This window comes from Balaenoptera borealis (assembly GCF_965194805.1).
Source record: "Balaenoptera borealis genome assembly, chromosome: 17".
Classification (NCBI taxonomy): Eukaryota; Metazoa; Chordata; class Mammalia; order Artiodactyla; family Balaenopteridae; genus Balaenoptera; species Balaenoptera borealis.
The window spans coordinates 19,518,559-19,539,309 of NC_138876.1; the positions used below are offsets into that span (position 1 = coordinate 19,518,559).

The 20,751-nt window shown below is 39.1% G+C and overlaps 1 protein-coding gene and 1 long non-coding RNA gene across 7 annotated transcripts in view; one reads left to right on the plus strand and one right to left on the minus strand.

Annotated features, from left to right (window-relative positions):
* The window catches only part of LOC309615228, a 224,408-nt gene that overhangs the window by 194,772 nt on the left and 8,885 nt on the right, over window positions 1–20,751 (plus strand). The window lies entirely within an intron of this gene.
* COLEC10 (collectin subfamily member 10) overlaps window positions 1–20,751 on the minus strand; it is a 184,270-nt gene that overhangs the window by 29,011 nt on the left and 134,508 nt on the right. For all 6 annotated transcript variants that reach the window (XM_082364440.1, XM_082364437.1, XM_082364436.1 and 3 more), the window contains one exon: window positions 169–240. In XM_082364440.1, the coding sequence (XP_082220566.1) occupies window positions 169–181 (13 nt within the window). In that variant the 5' untranslated portion in view covers window positions 182–240. The remainder of the gene's footprint in view (window positions 1–168; window positions 241–20,751) is intronic.

Below are 20,751 nucleotides of genomic sequence, written 5' to 3' on the forward strand. Positions count from 1 at the left end.
AGTCTTGTCGACAGGCAATCTCATAGGAACTCTCTGGTGGCAAGTAAATTCATTTAGGAAACACATCTCATGAATCTTTGGAGCAGAGGGTGTTATGAAAGCTGCTAACTTCCAAGGCAAGTCCAGTAGAGAGAGAGAAAAGTGTCAAAGTCATATCATGTTACCTACCTTTCGGCCCCATGCGTCCCACTTTGCCATGCTTTCCCTCCTCTCCTGGATCTCCTTTTTCACCCTCATCTCCTTTTGAAATGGAAAATGAATGAGTGGAGCAGCTCAAATAGTAACATAAGCACAGACTCCCCAGGAAAAGCTGAACATGGTTAGAATCTATCCCTCGGCTCAGTGCTGGCCTTACAACTTCGATTTGATTATGTCTATAGGCCCACGTGAACGGGACACTCAGGGAAAGAGAAGAAACTCCCATTAACATTTTTCTTTCACTTCTCCCATGTTGTTGGAAGAGGTAATCAAGAGGATGTGACCATTGGTTGACCAGCAAGCTAGACCCTGGCAATCAGAGGTTCCTTACCCTCTCCCCTGTCCTTGGAATGTATGTTCCATCCAGCTCCCATAGCCCAAGCCATTTCAAGGATGCAGCCTTGAGGCCACCTGGACTGAATACATGCCTGAACCCAGTTAAGGCATCTATATAAACATTTAAGATTCTGGTGGGTGAGTGCAGAGATCGACTAGTCTTAAGGCCACTCAAGACAAGCCTTGTAACTTCCCTTGCTTATTAAACCTCTCACCTACCAATCTGGAGTGGCCTGCCTCTTTCTTCATCTCCCCTTGATCTCTGTGTATGGGGCCAGTTTCAGATTTCACCGAGGAAATTCCCAAAATTGCGAACCAACACACATCCAAATCTATATTTAAAGAATTCCCCTTATTGGCAAATCCCTGAGAAGTTTGTTTGGCCTGGCAAATCTTTATTCTTGCTGGAGAATCTGGCAAATTCTGGAAGCCTGTGCATGTATATATATCCATATACATGAATATCTATGCACAATACGTATAAATATATAATACAAATCTATATTTATATATTATGTAAATATATATACATTGTATACATATATAATAGATAGATATGTAAACATATATATAACTTTATAGCCCTCTGACTGCATGCTTGAGAACCCCCAAATCATAGGCATGGACCTGGAAGATAAGAGCAGAAGATTAGCTAGGAATGGGGAACAGCTGCAAAGCAGTTCTGTGTGAGCAGAGGCTATTCTAGTCATAGGTGGGTCTAGCTCTAGCAACTTGCCCAGTCAGGAAGAACTGAAGGAGTGGTTTGATGAAAGGTGTCCCGAACTGTGAATCAGGAATCCTGGATTTTAGTGCCATTTTAGTCACTGATGGGTTAATCAAATTTTCAAAAGTCAGTGACTGAGCTTATTGGCTTTGGAGTGAGGTAGATCTGGAGTTTCTCAGCTCTACCGTTCAGTATCTGGAGAAAGTTGGCTATGTCACCTCCCTTTATGAGCCTCATTTTCCTTTCCTCTAAACTGAGCTAATAACACCTACTAAAGAAGGCTCTTGAGAAGTTTAAATAAGATATTGTGTGTGAAAGACCTGGAATGTTGCTGTACACCTGAAACTTACACAACATTGTTAACCAACTATATTCCAATATAAAATAAAAATTAACAAAAAAAGACCTGGAATATAAGTGCTTAGCAATGGTGGCTATCGTTGTTCTTTCCTTTATACTTCAGTTTCCTCATCCTTAGTGTAGAGATAATCCCCACCCTCCCTAACTCTCCCAGTTGTATTAGGATCAACAAGGTAAGCATGTGAATGTGCTTTGAAAATAAAGAGCCCAACACACAATATTGTTAAGACGAGCTACCTGCCTCATCCCCACAGCAATCCCAGGACAGGAAGGTATCCTGGTCATCACCAGTGGAAAGTGGTAGATAACAGACTTCGTAAGACAAAAATGAAATTCCTGGGATTAGATTAGATTAGTTTGGGAGAGAGACTGTTGAGATGTTCGTTCATTTATCCAGAAAAAGCATAACAAGTCATTCTCTATTTTTTTCTAAGAATGAATGTCAATATTTTATTTTTTGTATTTTTTAGAATGTTAATATTTTAAATGAAATAATATTTTAAAGGGAGCAGTGAGATTTCCAGGTTGTGAGATTGGTCAGGCATTGGAACCCTTCACACATGAAACTCTAGTATCTCCTTCTGGGGAAGGATTTCAAAAAAGATGCGCAGATGATTTGTGTGATCAAACCAGTGGGGTGAAGTGGATGAACTAGATGGTGTTTCTCTAGCTAAAGTTATTAGTGAATGTTTATCAAGCAGTTATCATGTGTGCCAGCACTGTGCTAATGTGATCATCACAGCAATTCTAGGAGGTGGAAACAATTACTGCTCCACTTTCTGAATGGAAAAACTGAGACTCACCGAGGTTAAGTTGTTACCCTATTGTCATAGAGCTTGTGAGTGGTAGAACTAGGATTCAACAATACGTATGTCTCTGCCCCTCCAGATCCCTACTAGCAAGTAATTGTTCCTTCTAGTCTAGGATTCTGTGACTCTCAGCGGACTGTGGATTTTACAGAACTTGGCGCTGTGCCACATTTTTCAGGGAGAAAAGTGGAGATACAGAAAGTGCGTCTTGTTCTTTTTGAAATAAGATGGATAGTGGGGAAGATGAAACCAGCTCAATGTCTCAATGACTTAATTCATAGGGAATGTATCCTTGAGGTAATTTAGTATAAGTAAGACCTGGCTTTGCCACTCATGAGCTGAGGTACCTTGGGAGGTCCTTGACCTTGAGCCTTGTTTCATCCGTTTGTAGAATGGACAAAATAATACCTTTTTCAGAGAGTTTTAATAAAGGTAAAATTAGAAAAGTATTTTCCTTCAGGAAGTTCTCTCTGACACTCTCAGGCTGGGCTAAAATCTCCTTCTGATTATCTTCATTGTTTAAAGTACCGCCTTCTACTGAGTGAGTCTGTTTATCTCTGCTATCCCGTATACTCATCTGTGACCTGTGGGATAACCAGGGCATGAGTGTTTCTACCACCTCCAGAATTTAGCAAAGTGGCCCTGGAGCTTAATAAATATAGTTGAACCAGACATGTTTTATGAGCCATAAAACATTTTACAAATATAATGGTAATGTTTATTGAATATTAAGCACCAAAGGAGTTCCTCGTACTGGACATGCATCCTATCATTTGATCCCCACAAAAACCTTTAAGATGGACACTATTCTTAGCTCCATTTTATGAAAAAATGAGGTCAAAGAGAGGTTCAATCACTTCCCAAGGTCACATAGCTCGTAAGTAATAAAGCCAGAATTCAAACCAGGGAAAATGCCTTCAAAGCTTTTGTTCTGAACAAGGTGTATGGTTAGGAACACATTTCTGTTTTAACATTTCTGGGTTTGGGGATTGCTATTCTGCACAACGGGACCAAAGATGCGTGTCCTGCTTACCAAAAGGCAAAATCAAACGCAGACATGTATGTGGTTTGGTGAGTCATAAAACCACACTAATGTGAATTATTGGTGCCATTATTATGTCTTCTCTCCCCCTTCTTATGAGCTTTCCCATTCATTTTCAAGCAAGTATCCTACTGGAGGCAGCCAGGTGAGTGACTTAGTCATTTGCTGCTCCCTGGTGGTTCCTGATGGAGACCTGGGAGGGTGAAAACAGGATTATTATTCTTCTGACCAGTGTGCCTGAATCCCAGCCCGGTGGTGAGAGGGCTGCTGGCAGCGATGAAGTAAACAACGTGTACCCTTGCCTTCAGCTTGGGTCCCAGCTTCATTTGATCTTTGGGACTTGTTTTAATGAGAACAGAAGAGAGGCATAAAAGCAGGCTTTGGAAAGGATCTCCCACATGGCGCACAGTTGTCTGCTTTTACCCTCTTGGCAATATTTCATTGGATTAGTAGGGCAATTTAGACTTACTTTCCTTCTTTTAAAAATAGCCACTTACATTTTAAAATTAAATGAAAAGCTATAAACTGTGATGAACTAAATTCAGTTTTACAAAAATTATTGGTTTCAGCTCCTGCCAGGCCACCAGCTTGCTGTGATAATCCCTCCAGCAGAATTCCAGCAGAGCACACAGCTGACCAATTTTTCTTAGGTACAATTTTTTTCCCCAAAAAGCAAAAACTCTTTTAAAAAGAAATTCTAGTTTGAAATGAAATAGCCGAACCTAGATCATTACCCCTGCTCAAAGGGGTAGTTATTAAAACTTAGTGAATTGGTTTTGGAAATGCTAAAGAAAATTCACTGGAAGCTGTACTTTTCCCACTGCCAGAATAATCTTATGGACTGGGGGCAAGTTGTTAACAGTCCTTCTCCTGGTCAGCCTTGGAATTGAGTGATACAGGTGTTATGGTGTGCTTTATCAATGAGGCCAGATTCCTACCTAAAATATATCCTCCCCAACCCTACTTATGCCCTTTTTCCATGTATGCTGATTGCATCTTCATTTTTGGAAATTTTCATAGTTGTATCAATTATCATCTGGACCTCTCATATATATGAGATACACTAGTAAGGTCACAAAGTGGACCACATCCCAGTACTTTTCCTTCCTCAATCACGACCTCATTATTCCACAGAAACATAAAAAAGAACAAAATAATGCTATTTGCAGCAAGATGGATGGACCTAGAAATTGTTATACTGACTGAAGTAAGTCAGACAAAGACAAATATCTTATGATATCGCTTATATGTGAAATCAAAAAGAAAATGGTACAAATGAACTTATTTACAAAACAGAAATAGAGTCACAGATGTAGAAAACAAACTTATGGTTACCGGGGGAGAAGAAGGGGAGGGATAAGTTGGGAGATGGGATTGACAGGTACACACTACTATATGTAAAATAGATAACTAATAAGGACCTACTGTAGAGCACAGGGAACTCTACTCAATACTCTGAAATGACCTATATGGGAAAAGAATCTTAAAAAAGAGTGGATATATATGTATATGTATAACTGATTCACTTTGCTGTACACCTGAAACTAACACAACATTGTAAATCAACTCTACTCCAATACAAATTTTCTTAAAAAAGGAAAAAGGAAACTTTTAGGCCTTCCTGGGACCTGCTATTGTTTGCCTTTCCTCTATTCACCCAGCTTACCAGTCCCTCTGTGCCTCGACCTACCTCCCCATACGTCCTGGATCCCTTCAACTCAGTCACATTCACAAGGCTTGCCCTAAGGAAAAAGGAGTGCACTGCACTGGAGAAAAGGCTCTGGAAAAAGTCATTTCATTTCTCTGAGTCTCAGTTTCATCCGTAAAATGGAGGAAAAAATCCTTACGTCAAGGGATTGTCAGGGACAAAAGGAGACAATGCATGAGAGGTGTTCAGCACAGTGTCTGGTGCTTGGTAAACTCATCTATTCTTGTTTTAATGAGAACAGAATGGAGGTACAAAAATGATGATGATGATGACGATGAAAGGTCATCTCTTTTGAACCTATCTCAATCCTTATTTTAAAATCATTACTTACTTTTTTATTTGACTATGCATTTTTTTTACTCATTACTATGAAGATTTTCACACAAAGATAGCTAAGTAAATATACACCCATTAAAGATACTGAGGTATCTTTAACAATTAACAAGTTGTCATTGCTTCATCTATGTATTTTTGCTGATTTTTTTTTGCTTGGTGCAATGAACAGAACAGGAGTTTTATAGTCTGTTATGGGCTGAATTGTATCTTCTCCCCCAAATCCATATGTTGAAGCCCTACCCCAGCACATCAGAATGGAACTATATTTGGAGATAAGGCTTTTAAAAAGGTGGTTAATTTAAATTGTGGCTTTTAGGGCAGTTCTAATCCAATCTGACTGGTGTTCTTATGTGAAGAGGAAATTTGGACACGCAAAGGAACATGAGGGATGCGTGCACACATCTCTGAAAAGGCCATGTAAGGACACAGTGAGAAGACAGCCAACTGCAAGCCAAGGAGAGAGGTCTTGGCTAACAGAGACCAAATCTGCCAACTCTTTGACCTTGGACTTCCAGTCTCTAGAACTGTAAGACAATAAACTTCTGTTGTTTAAGCCCCCCAGTTTGTGATATTTTGTTATGGCAGCCCTAGCAAACGGAATCATAATCACAGAGATCTAGGTGCAAATTCTAAATCTCCACTTAACAGCTCTCTAATCTTATACTAAATAATTATCCCCTCTGCTCCAATTTTCTGGAAAATTAAGATAGTTACACGTGTCTCATGGAGTTACTGTAATATTACATAATACTATGGATGGCAAAATTCATAGAGGAGTCCCTTGCACTGAGGGGGACTCATTAATCCACAAAATCTGTAACTTTCACCTACCTGGGAGCTTCTACCTGTGCTTCTGGTAACGGCCCCACAACTTGCCATAGGAAGCAATACTAGCTTATTCTCAATCCACGTAGTTTGAACCTTCTCCACAGTAACTGGTTCAGCAATGGACATGTGGCCCAATGAGAGCCAACAAATTTCAATTGGTAGATAAGTCTCCTCAATCACTCAGACAGTTATGAATTTCAAGACAGAGACTTGCTCTTTCTGCAGGGGTTGCAGAGAGGATAGACTATTACTGAAGTATCTGAATCTATTTTAGCACCACAAAATAAGAACCTTCTTTAAAATGAAGTCATTATAGGGGAAAAGAGAACCAAGGTGTGTTTGATTCTGATCACATCACTTGAGCCTGGATATAGCTCTGCCTGAAACCCTTCCTGTTACATGAGTCTATAAATTCCTCTTCTCTCTTTTGTTTGTATGATTTGGCTTTGTTTCACTTGCAAACACAAGTTTCCTTACTATTATAACTACTAGGCACTGATCAGGATCTTCTTATGAGGAGATCAAAACTTCAGGAGAGAATGCGCGAGTAAACATAATTACTGTGATAGATGCTGGAAAAGTAGCAGTTATGGAAACATAAAGGAGAAAACATCTAACTCTGCCTGCTCACACCTAAAACTCTCCCGTATTCTTTCACCAGAAGAAGTAAACGAGATCCCTATCCTTGGGCTCCACCAGAATAAACTATATCTCAAGGTAAGTGCAGAAGAAAATAACCTAAAATACAAATTTGTCAATATATTAGGGCAGGCTGATACTAAAACGTTCTCATCAATAAAATTCATGTGGATTTTAATCTTTTGTCCAATTCCATGCACCCTGTAGGTCCAGCTAATGTGTCACCTCCTCTACCCAAGAGTCTTCTCAGCATCTGCCCCCATCTCCCTCTTTAGCAGTCTGGATTAATCTCATTCTCTGCAGGTAATTCCCCTCGGACTTCATAGCATCCACCACATTGTGTCACAGATGATGGGACGGGTTGGGGATGATATATTATTTTCTTTGTATCCCTAGTACTTGGTACAGGGTCTTACATGCAATTTCTCAATAAAGGTTTCAAAGTAAAAGGAATAACATCCTTAAAAACAAGATGGATAAATGTGAGGTTAATGAAAATACAGTCAAATTAATTACTAATTGATTGAAATGTCATTCTTAATAATGGCTGATTAATGAACTGACTTCAGCCTGCTGGGGGTGGGGGGGTCTATGGGAAAGGCTTATCATCTAGTAAGGCAGCCCAGGCAAATACAGACAGTCCCCGATTTACGATGGTTTGATGCAACAATTTTTTGACTTTACAGTGATGCAAAAGTGATATGCATTCAGTAGAAACTGTACTTCAGATTTTGAATTTTGCTCTTTTCCTAGGCTAGCGATATGCAATATGATACTTTCTCTTGAGGCTGGGTGGTGGCAGTCAGCTGCAGTTCCCAGTCAGCCATGCAATCATGAGGGTAAACAATCAATACACTGACAACCCTCTGTACCCAGACAACCGTTCTGTTTTTCACTTTCTTTTTTTTTTTTTTTTTTAACTAGGATTATTACTTATAACATTATACCAGAACATATAAGATTTTTAGAAATTTCATGTAATCTGTTTTTCACTTTCAGTACAGTAGTTAATAAATTACATGAGATATTCAACACTTTATTTTTTAAAAGATAATTTTGCCCAACTGTAGGCTAATGTAAGTGTTCTGAGCATGTCTAAGGCAGGCTAGGCTAAGCTATGGTGTTCCCTAGGTTAGGTGTATTAAATGCACTTTCAACTATGATATTTTTCACTTAGGAAGGGTTTATCAGGATGCAACCGCATTGTAAGTTGAGTAAGATCTGTACACAAATATCTGTCTCTACTGTTCCCTCCACTTCATATTTTTGTTTCCTCTTCTGATTTACCCATCTTCCAATATCACTGCCATGCTCCAATCTCCCAGGCTCAATACCCAAATTGGCTTTGACTCTTCCTCCTTCCTAACTCCCACCTTGATTCTTATTTTTTCTCACGTCCATCCTTTCTTTTTCCTTCCATCTCTACTGCCATTGTTTTACCTCTTCCTGTCCTTGTACACTAACCCATGTTCCTTGCAGGTGAGCCCTAAATGGTCTTCATGGTGTTTTATTCACTGGTGGTTCCAAGGGCCTAGAATCGTGTCTGTTCTATACATAGTTGTTGAAATACTGGTTTCTTTGGATCTGAACTTCACTTTTTCAAACCATCCTGCAAACTAATCTGTATAAAATCACATTTTCATTATAAAGCTGCCCCATTCAAAACATTTCAGCAGTTCCTCTGTGTTTATAGGCCAAGTCCAAACTAATTAGTCTAGTGTTTGGACTTTCACAGACTGGTATCAATGGAACTTTCTGGCATTATTTTCTGACATTGACCTGCATAACCTTCTATTCCTGCCCAACTTGTCTATTCATTGTTCATTAAAATGTCTTTCAATGTTTGCTCCCACTGAAAGGTACATGGTTTTCTGTTTGAAATTCATCTCCTCAGGGGAAAAAGTTATAAAATAAAAGACATATATGACCATATGAGAAATTAAAAGTCTTTATATGACAAAAGATGCCACATAGATATATAAAGTTTATCAACAAAAATATGAGAGACAAGGAAAAAAATCAAACACTAAGACGTAAAAAATTTAATATTTTTAATGTACAAAAAGTTTTTGCAAATTGCTTTGCAATAAAAAGACAACAAATGAAATTAAAAGGTAATCTAAAAATATAAACAGTAAATGATGGATGAAAATGCCCAGACTCACTATTAGTCAGAAAAACATATACGTGTAAATGTCAATATCATATTTTTCCATCATATTTAGTAATAATTATAAAAGATTAATTGCATCTGAAGTTGCCATAGCTACAGAAAGCACTCGGTCATTGCTTTTGGCAACATAAATTGCTACAACATTTCTGCAAAATAATCTGTCAATCATGATTAAAATAAAAAATCCACATACTCTATTTTACCTTAGCGAACCTATTTTATGGGACTTAACTGTAAGAACAAATGTATACATGAGAATGTTTGCTTGTAGTGGCAAAAACAAAAAAACCATAAACAATCTGAAAGTTTATCATCACGAGACTGATGAAAATATGAGGAATATTGTGCAACTACTAAAAATAATGAGAAAGATCTCTGAGTAAGGAGTGAGCTCCATGTTATATTATGTAAAGAATGCCTCTTAGAGAGTCATATGCATATGATCCCATTTAGAAGAAAGAACAAATGAACAGAACAAATATAGAGAAAAGTGTTAATACCAAGCTATTAATGATGGTTACAGGAGAGATTTGGATCTGTAAAGGGAAGCGTCACAGTGAAAAGAGAGATCATTAGCTTTTTCTTTATATATCTTTATTTTGTACACACTTATACATGCTATGTGTTACGACAAGCCTGAATTACTCTTATGATTTAAAAAATAAATTATAAATAATATAAAGGAACTGTGGCCCTTTTCTCCTTTTATAAGTCGTACCAATGAGTCATCTCAAATTAAATTCTAAATTATCTGAATTTACTGGTAGGATTATTTCCTTGGTAATTCACCATCTGGCTCCTTGCTACTACTTTCTAATTGCTGCCTTGAAGTATTATTTAAAAATGCATTGTTATTTAACTTCAGAATGTAAGTTCCTTGTGATAAGGGCAGACATTCTACACTTTGTTCTCAAGAGCTGTTCAAACTTCACAATGTGCTCAATCATTCATTCCTTGGACAAATATTTACTGAATTTCTACCAGCTACCAAGTTCTGTGCTGGATCCTAGGGATACAACATTAGCTCGGACAAGACATGATCTAAGCCGAAAAGTTTGGTGGGAAGGAGGCACCAAGCAAGGTCTTGTAAATGTCATGAATCTTCTGAAATGGAAATTACTGCCTGCTTTGTTGGAGTCTAACAAGGTGAGCCTTTGGAAAGATCAATGATGTAGGGGTAAGGAGACTAGGCTTTTACTCATCTCTACTGCTCTCTCCTCAGATGACAAGATAACATATCAAATAAGAAAATAAAATGGAAGTGCTTTTTCAATATTAATATGCTAAACAAATGCAAGGAAATACAAAATGTAAGGAGATATGTATATTGTGACTAATTTATCACAATAATAATAATAATATCAACGTCAATAATGATAACAGCTAATGTTTATCGGGTGCTTGATACGGCCCTAGCTGGGTTGTTAGTATACATGGCATGTTGTCAGCCAGTCCCTTTACTGTGCCCCCCTCATTCCAGGGACCCATAAACTTCATTCCCCCTTCACCTGACTCCTGTGTAACCTAGCAAAGAAAAGTGAGAATTTCAAGAATCCTGCAATCTTTCCTACTTGAATTACAAAGCACCCACTCTTTGTTTTCAGGCTTATTTTGTTTAAAAAGAATTCCTACTTGGAACCTGCAAGTCTTCTGCAGTCGCTGCATGTCTGAGTAACAGGGAGGAAAAAAACAAAAGGCAAAACACACCTAACATTATCCTTAATGAAAAATACAACATTAAGTTTTGTGGAGCAGGTTTTCTTCTGCCTGAACATATCATTCATTATTCAAATGCATTCACAGCCAGGTCAGCAGAAACAAATGCAAGGAGGAGGTATCCCATCCACCTAGGACTGAGTGCTGTGTTTCTGCAATGCAATGCAGTGGTTAAGAACAGGGCATCTGGGATCAGCACTCACTGGCTGTGAGATTTTGCAACTACTTCAATTCCTTCAGCCTCAGTTTCCTCGTTAGTAAATCAGAACAGTGAAATCTCTTCCCCAGGGTGCTGCGGAGAGGAGTAAATGTGATGATACATGTGAAGGGCCAAACGGTGCCTGGAATGCAGTTAGCACTCAGCAAATATTACCTTATGACGGCATCATCCAATCGGCCCCCAGAGTTCCTAGCCACTGGAAATTAGAGGGATACATATTTTCTAATAACCTATAAGGGAAAAGAATCTGAAAAAAATATATATGTATATCTCGGATATATATACATATATATACACACATATATATACATATATATGTACACCTGAAACTAACACAACATTGTAAATGAACTATACTTCAATCAAAAAAACAATAAAATAAAGAGAATGAGAAACCCCCCTCAAAAAAGAAAGAAAGAAAAAAGAAAAGAAATTAGAGGGATAAAAAGAAGAGGCCAAGGAGAAGCAATGCATCTTTTAGCTCACACCTTGGCTGTGCGGATTTGCCATGCCCTGGCTGATATATACTTTTTTTTTTTTTTTTTAATTTTATTTATTTATTTATTTTATTTATGGCTGTGTTGGGTCTTCGTTTCTGTGCGAGGGCTCTCTCTAGCTGTGGCAAGTGGGGGCCACTCCTCATCGCAGTGCGCGGGCCTCTCACTGTCGCGGCCTCTCGTTGCGGAGCACAGGCTCCAGACGCGCAGGCTCAGTAATTGTGGCTCTCTGGCCTAGCTGCTCTGCGGCATGTGGGATCTTCCCAGATCAGGGCTCGAACCCGTGTCCCCTGCATTGGCAGGCAGACTCTCAACCACTGCGCCACCAGGGAAGCCCTGATATATACTTTTGCTTCCAGAGATTTGTGTATCTGGCATTGAAATGTTTACAATACTCTATAGATGTAACATACAATATTCTGTCTAAATTTTCTTTCAGTACAAAGTGGGGCAGAAAAAAATTTAAAGAAAAAGAGTAGTGTTGTTATTAAGTGTAAGTCATAACTGCTATTATATAAACGAATGTCCTGGTCCATGGATATCCCAACTATCTGTGAGAAAGGCAGTCCTCCCTGCTATCACTAAATAAGACAAAATATAAAAACTAAGAGTCGAGGCTACAGGTCATGTGATGAGCTTTTATTAAGAAAAAATGCCTAAAGAGTATTTATGATGTCTATTTTCAACTGCCTATTGGACTTTTCCATCTGGATGTTCATAGGTGGCTCAAACACAGTTTGGAACTCATTATAATCTGCCATTTTGCTTCTGAAATCTCTCTCTAATACACCCTCTTCTCCCTCTCCCGACAGCCTTAATGCATCCCTTGTTTTTAATTCATGTTGCACCAGGAGCTTCTCACATCCTTCAGTCTATCATCACCCCTTCCAAGAGATTTATCTGCCTGAAAAACAAATTTAATTACATCATTCTCCTACTCAAAAACCTCCATTGGCTGCTCTGGTTTAAATGATCATTTGGCTGCTCAGACCTGATAAATATCACTTCTACAGAATAGCTATGAAACCTGGGGAAAAAAATTTAAAAAAGAAAGAAAGAAAGAGAGAGAAAGAAGAAAAAAGAAAACCCAAGGTACAATGAACATTAGGTTAACAAAGCATCATGAAGCATATGAATATTTACATAGAAGCCACTGGAGCTGGGATAGGGGAAATCATTCTGTCTTCTTCCTTATTAAAAGATCAATCCTATTTACCTAAAAGGAGGTAGAACGACACTTAGTTCCTCTTCCACTGGACACCCCTGCTCCAAGACTAGGTCTCTCCTGGCAAGAAAATTGAGTCAGTAACTTTGTTACATTAGTGATGTTTTTTGACATGGCAGAGCACTGCGCCCTAACCTAATGCCGAAAGGTGAGACAGAAAGGGATATAGGAGGACAGGCAGTGGAACGATGCATTTGGGTAGCTTCAGTTCCCAGTAATAAAACGTTTTAGGAAGGCACAGGGACACCTTGGGAGCTGTGAATGCTGGACATTTCAGTTTTGCATACGTTCATTTGCTCAGAGTTAAAATGTTAGTCAATCGGAAAGAGGGAGCAGGAAAAAGTCCCATGTTAGTATTGTTGGGCAACATTAGAATAATACCAACATGGTATTGCTTTCCTTGATCATCAGGAGATGATAGATATAGATATAGATATTGTTGATTAAAAAATATGTACAACCTAAAAGTTGAGAGTTATGTTTTATTTGGCAGACAAACTGAGGACTTCAAGCCCCGAAGGCAGCATCTCAGGTAACCCCGAGAAAACTGTTGCGAGGAGGCGAGGGGGGAGCTAGGATATATAGGAGTTTTGCAACAAAGGGCAGGTAGTCGGAACAAAAGATTACTGTTTATGAAAGAAAACTAGATATCTCAAGTTTAGGAATTTAGTGCCTTTCTATGTATGGGAAGATGCAAGGGTCTGGGCTCACAGAAATCATTCCTTTGATATGCACCTCAGCTCTCTGGGGCCAGTATCCTGTGTTTTCTCATCTTGAGTTTCCTCAGGGCTCACCGTTGGGAGCGGCTGCAGTCTGATGGCTGCTGGATGGCAGGTATTCTTTCCTTCCTGTGTTCCCTCAGGGCTCACCAGCTGGCCTTTGGAGGTGGCTGCAATCTGTAATCGCTGATAACTGTGACATCCTTTGTTTACTGATATGACAGGCAATATTTTATTTCTCAATATAGATCTAGATACCTATGTATATGTTAATCAAAAATTGCCCATTTTAATAAAAATATAATGTCCCCTTAGGAGTACTCTAATGTAGGCAGGCAGGTCATATCCCTTGCCTTTGTACACTCTAGGTGAGCTTTATTTCAGTGTATTTGGTCTGTGCCTATGGTCTAGTACTGGCTTTTCCCCGAGATCATTGGTGGCATTGCCCAGCCTTGTTCTTCAAGTGCTAGGGCAACACTGATAAAACAGTTCCAGAGACGCTCCTTTGTGGTATATCAAAGTCTCCCAGTCTCTTTGGGGACTCTCATTTTGGTCTGGAGCACATTGTCACACTTGCTGCCAACTTCCCATTGGACATATGGGCCTCTTCCTTTTGGTTGTCCTGTCATTTGGTCACTCAGCATGTGGTCTGATGAGAGAGAGATGACATTGTCATAGCTATTGGCTCTGAATATCAAAATCTTTTTCTCATCCTCACTCATCTCAGGCCAGGCAGAACAACACCATGTAAAATATTTTTGACTGCAACCAATATTGTAATGTCTTACACATACACCCATCCCTGGGTGATATGTTACATAAATGACCTTCAGAAGGGTCACAAACAAGAGTACTGTGCTTTAGTTTCCTTCTCTTTAAATAGGGATAATGATTCCTATAATACGTCAGTGGAGCTAAAGCGAAATAATGGATAAACCCTTTGTAAATTCTAAAGACTCGTATTTATATGATTTATTTCACAGATACAAGCACTGTCAATAGACCTGAAAGGATGCTTCCAGAGTTTTCAAATCAAGAACAATCACGATAAACAATTTGAAAACAATTAAATTATTCAGATGTTACTTGAATTGAGTCTCTGAGTGTCAGATTTTAACCGCATATATTTATAATTCTTTTATAAAAGAGCAGAGAAAGCTGTAAAATATAACTGAAAGAATTTTGGAAAACTATAGAATATTGCAGATCATATAGCAGTGTGAAAACCAGACAGACTGGTTATCAGTTGGAATATCCTGAAAAGAGGTAGAGGCCAAATAAAACCATTTCTAACAGAATTAGAAAGTTTCCAGAAGTAGTATTTCATAAACACAAATAAAAAGAGACACCTAAGTTGTATCTGGCCTACACATATGGCTAATGACCTAAGGCCAACAGAATTGCCTACCTAGGGCACAGACACTGGCTAAAGGAAAATATTCCTTAAAGGAAAAAAAAGAAGAAGGAAAAATGGAAAAATAATTCTCATTCTCCCTTGGGTTTTGCTAATCTGTGGTTTTCTAATAGTTAAAGAGTCCTTAACAATGTGTCAGAGATGGTGCTAAATGCTTTATGTGGCTTAGCTGATTCCTCCTCATCACAATCCTATGAAGTAGTCATACCATTATTAACCCATGTTACAGATAAGAGGACTGAGGCTTGGCTTTTTCTGTCTTAATTCATTTAATCCTACTAGGGTGTATTTACACTATTATTATTCCTATTTAATTGATAAGAAGCCCCAGGCTCAACTGGAGAACTACAGAAAGAAAGCAACATTAGTGAAGAGAAAGGGTGGTCTCAAGTTCGTGAGCGTCTGATGAATAAAAGTTGACTTTGCAGTGAGACTAAAATAGGTAGGAAATGGCAGCAAGAAGTACAAGGTGGTGCATTTCCCTAGTAGATTTCTGTTTGTAGAACCAACGTTACAACCTATGAGCCTTTGTTTAGGGATGTGGGAGAGAAGGCTTATGGTGACTAGTAATAGCAATGGAAGCTAATGAAAAAAAATGATGATAGCTGAGCTGTACGCTAAACATGTCTTAATTTTCAAATTAAGCTGTTGAGATTGGCAATAAAATTATCTCCATTTAAAAAATGAGGACACTGAGACTTCAGATCACATAGGTAGGTAAGTGGCGGAGCTCAAATTCAAAACCATAGATTCTGTCTCCAAAGCCCATGACCTTTACCAACATGCAAGCACCTATTACTACAGTCCCTAGTAACGATTGATATATAGCCAAATTATTATGTAAGTGAGCTGGGGAGAGAAATGGTATAGGTAAAGGATACAACTTTCTTAAATGAAACAAACTAATTTTTTTTTTTTTTTAATTTTTGGTTATTACATCCTCACTCATCTTTGCCCACACTTTGATTGACTGGACTTTTATTCCTCCCCTGGTGACCTAACCTTGAAATGTTTTCTTGGCATCTATTCAAAGGGAAAAAGAGGAGAAAAATTGGTTCAGAACATCCATCCATTGGAATATAAAGTTGAAAAAGCCAAGCCTCTTAAAATTTTGGTCTGACCTTACGCATAACATACATATTAAAACTCTTAATGAAAGAATCCAGTGAATTAATACAATTTAAAAAAAGGTTTTGGGAAAATACCTACTTGCTTAACCTCTCCGATAAAGTCACCAGAAAGAAATCAGCAACTTAATTTGTACCAAGGTGACCGAGCTAAAACAATTCTGTACCATGTTTATACATTGACCTCCTTTTCTAATGTTAATTTATAAAACCGAAGGAAGGATCATTTCATGCCTAATGAGGATGATAAAACGTGAGGACAACGGTAGAACACAGCGGAATGAAACAATGACTGGCTTGGGAATCTGGAAGAGGAGTTTTAGCTCTGCCACCAATGAACAGCTGTGTGACCTAGAACAAGTGATTTTACCTCTCTGGGCTTCAGTTTACACAAATGTAAAAATAACTGGGGTTAAACCAAATAAACTCTGACAGTTACTTTCCACATAGTGAGACTTCTGACTGGAGTGCGAAAGTGACCCAGACCTTGCTCGGCATACTGGCCATCTGTTTGGAGGCTGAGAACACTTCTGGGAAATAACTCAAGTGTGTCAATTGCTGGGATCCAGAGCCATGTTCAGAAAAAATACTGGCCAGATTGAAGTCCATTTCCTAGAGGTAAGGGGTTTTCTGGGAAAGAAACTATCCCGTAAGACACAGGATAACGTCCTGGCAAAGCCACATGTACCTCGTAGTGTCTGGCACTTAGATGTGGGCCCTGGACCACCCATGCATGGGTTCCATAGGGACCAATAGGAGCTTTAAGCAAAAACTAAAGTAGCTGTTTCATCCTGCCCTGTAAAATCCTGTGATGCAGTCAACACTGCTTAGGGGCCCCTCCAGCTGATTAGACGGTTTAGCATTCTGATTGGAGCCTGAAGTCCAACTAGAATTGAATTGGGTTCCAACCTGCCACCTTCCAGCTGTGTGGCCTTAGGCTAGTGACTTAATAGTTCTGAACCTCGGTTTCCTCATCTGTCAGATGAGAATTATAATGCCTTCTTTCTCAAAGTCTATTGAGATAGTTCAACTTAAAACTGGCCGGATAGCACTCACGCAGGGCCGGGTCAATGGCATCTATTCAATGTGTGTTAGTATTACTGTTGCCGCCACCATGATTGAGGTGGTCATTACAGTCATGCTGAAGGGGAGAGAGCCTTTCTTGGCCCCATGAGTTCATCACAGGCCAGTTGCGTGGAGTCAAGATGGTTACTTGTAGGAGTTGCAGTGCCCTCAGAAGCAAAGGAAAGCCTTCCTTACTGAGTGAAGGGCACTGAGTTAGTGGCCAGGCCAGGTTGAGACAGGGGTACCAGGGAAGCGGTGGCACGGCTGTGCTTAGAGAAAACCAGTGGCCACTGGTGGGAAAGTTCTTTGACCACTGAAGTGGTACAATGACAGTGTCTCCCAAGACCAGTTGTTTTCTTGGAAGCATTGCAACACATTTTGGGGAACTGCAAGACATCCTTGGAAAGTATTTTCAAGGAACGGTCAGGGGATCTTGGAAAATTTGGGTTTGTTTATTTCATCAAAAATATTTATTGAGGGCTTCCCTGGTGGCGCAGTGGTTGAGAATCTTCCTGCCAATGCAGGGGACACGGGTTCGAGCCCTGGTCTGGGAAGATCCCACATGCCGCAGAGCAACTAGGCCCGTGAGCCACAATTACTGAGCCTGTGCGTCTGGAGCCTGTGCTCTGCAAAAAGAGAGGCCGCGATAGTGAGAGGCCCGCGCACCGCGATGAAGAGTGGCTCCCACTTGCCGCAACTAGAGAAAGCCCTCGCACAGAAACGAAGATCCAACACAGCCATAAATAAATAAATAAATAAATAAATAAATAAAATTAAAACTCACAGCCCAGTCTCCAGAAGGCTAATGGAGGAAAGAAGAAGTAGAGGGAGGGAGAGGGAATAAGAATTACAGTGACTGTAACTTAAAAAAAAAAAAAAAAAATTTATTGAGCAATCGCTATGTGTCAGGAACTCTTCTAGACAGCAGGAAAACACACTCAGCAAGATGAACAGGGTCCCTGCTTTCATGAAGCTTGTATTCTAGGACTGACTGTAGATATATAAAAACACAAGGGATTTCATTTAGTAATAAGTCTGTGAAAATAACAACAAAATATCTTGGGAACTATGACAAAGAGTGAAGGGGGTCGTCAGGCAAGGCCCCACTGTGCAAATGGCATTTGAGCTAAAACCAGAATGAGAAGAAGGAACTCTCCTTGGGAAGACCTGGGGCAAGTTTGGGTCAGACAGAGGGAACATCAAGTGCGAAAATCCTGGGTCGGGAATGGGAGACAAAGCAAGGATGCCTGAAGCAAACTACAATTGGACAAGTAGTTTGAGGTGGGAGAAGTTGGGAGAAGCCAGATGGATCGCAAAGGAGCTTTAAGACCACATACATGGACATACACCCAAATTTCATTGAAAGAAAAACCTCCTAAACCAAAAACCAAAATAAGCAATAGGGTGAAATATCATTAATTTCCAAACAAACGAATGAAGTGATGGAGTTCATTATCAAAGAGGAGGCACGTCATCACTTTCAGCATGTTTTAGGGTCCAGTACAATGTTGGGCTGTGAGCTTGCATAAATTCCATGTTCTGAGGCAGAGTCCTATCCATTTATCAAAAAGGGGTCAGTGGGCTGTATTTCCAAACATGATTCTAATAGACTCTAGTAGATGTCATGGAATGATTGTGGACACAGAGCCAGAAGGCCAGGGGTCAAGTTCAAATTGCATGACTGTGCAACATCTACGTGGAAGACCTTGGGACCTCCACTTGGCCTCATAGAGACTGTTTCCTTACCTTTAAGGTTAAAGTAATTGCTACCACGTAGGAAAACTGTGAAACTTAAACAAGATAATGTATTTGAAAGTTCCTTGGAAATTGTGAAGCATCACCCAAATATTGCTTATTGGTTTTACATTTCTTTTTAACAGTTCTTGTTAAAATTTCTTGTCATTGCTGTTTTCAAGTAAAACCACTAGAGGTCAGAATTTCACACAAATTGGTTAAAGAAACCACCAACGTGGGGGAAAAAAGAAGAGAACATTTTCCTACTAAGCAGCATAAAATAATAAGTTTAAGGCATAGAAAGAAAAATAAAAATGGCTTTCAATGAAGAATTTTTTTACAACTAGAGCAATACTCATTCTCAAAATTACTACTCAACAGACTTAGACAAATAGGAAGGAGAAGGAAAGATAAATAGAATCTGTTAAGTATCTATTCATAATGTCTACACAGCTTAAAGTTCACTTTGATTATCCGATGTTATTCTTAAAAGAGGTCTGTGATGAAGCTCATTTTGCAAATAAAGAAACTGAAGCATAAACAGATGTAATACCATACTGAAGATCAAGCAGATTCAATCCAATGTCTTTTTTTCCCAGTAAGTCAAGCTTGGGAAGTAATGCAATAAAAAATGGTGTGTCTGTCTTAGACAATACATTATATGACAGAGTAGCATTAATGGTTTTCCATTTGCAACTCTCTATATTTTTATTAAATTCCAAGTCTCCCAAATGAATTTAGGGAAAACTCCTTTTATTGTTTGTTTCTCAGAGTATCTGGAAGTTTCTGTGCACAGTGCTGATAAATAGGGTATTGAGATGATTAGCCATGGAGAAAAATATAGACCAGCTTGCTCTTAAAAAAATATATTAAACAAAAGCAATAATCCAGTTCTTTAAAATGTTTGCTTAGCCATCAAGCTTTTTTTTTTTTCTTTGTCATTTTGTAGAGATAAATATACAAATCTGCCTTATTCATGGGTGGGGAGGACTGTCACGGTGTTCATGACAGGATGAAGTAGAGTAGATGGCAGTTTATATCTTGAGAGAAGACAAAATACCATGCCTTGTGTTTTGGTGTATCCACAATGTCTAGCACAGGACACAGAACAGAGGAAGGGCAGTGATGAATAGGTTTTTGATGTTATGCATGTGGTACCCATACAGGCAATTTGCAAATTAAAAATGAGTTAACTGACCCCAAGAGTTTGCACTCTAACACCAGCTTTCAATGTAGGTACAAGTTCTAAGACAAGTTCTTCCTTAGCTTGAAACCTTTAGAATCCCACATGATGCCTGGGACTTAGTTGGCATTTAGTACGTTCCAGAATCTTGGAATCTTTTTAATAAGAAAGCCACTGAGAACCCATTTGATGCCAAGTCCCCAGGTTCTAGGGGAAGAAGAAATCATACCAAGTCCATAACTTAGTTCTGAAACCCAGAGTTCTAGAGGGCTTCTTCCCAAGTCTTTCTTCCCCAGGAGCACTTGCTTCTTCATTCTGTCACATTTCTGCTTGTAATCATCTCATAATTTCTACACAGGCTCAGGAAGAGAGTTAAAGAGGTTTCCACTGTTTGAAACCTTAGAGTTTCTAATGGGAAGGGAGAAGTTTTGTGTTAAGTTAAAAAATGAGGGTTGGAAGACTCATAGTGGACCCCACGCTGGAATCCAGCAAATATTAATTGCCCTCTGCTCTCCCTCGTAAGTTATTTACATCTCCATTGCTCATGACACTAATGTATATAACTTAATGCATCGCTTGTGCCTAAAATAGTGCTTAGCACTTAATAGGTATTCAATATACGTTGGCTGAGTTGGAATGAATAGAATTGTTGAATTGGACGATATTTTGGACATTATTTGAACAATTCTTTGTCCATT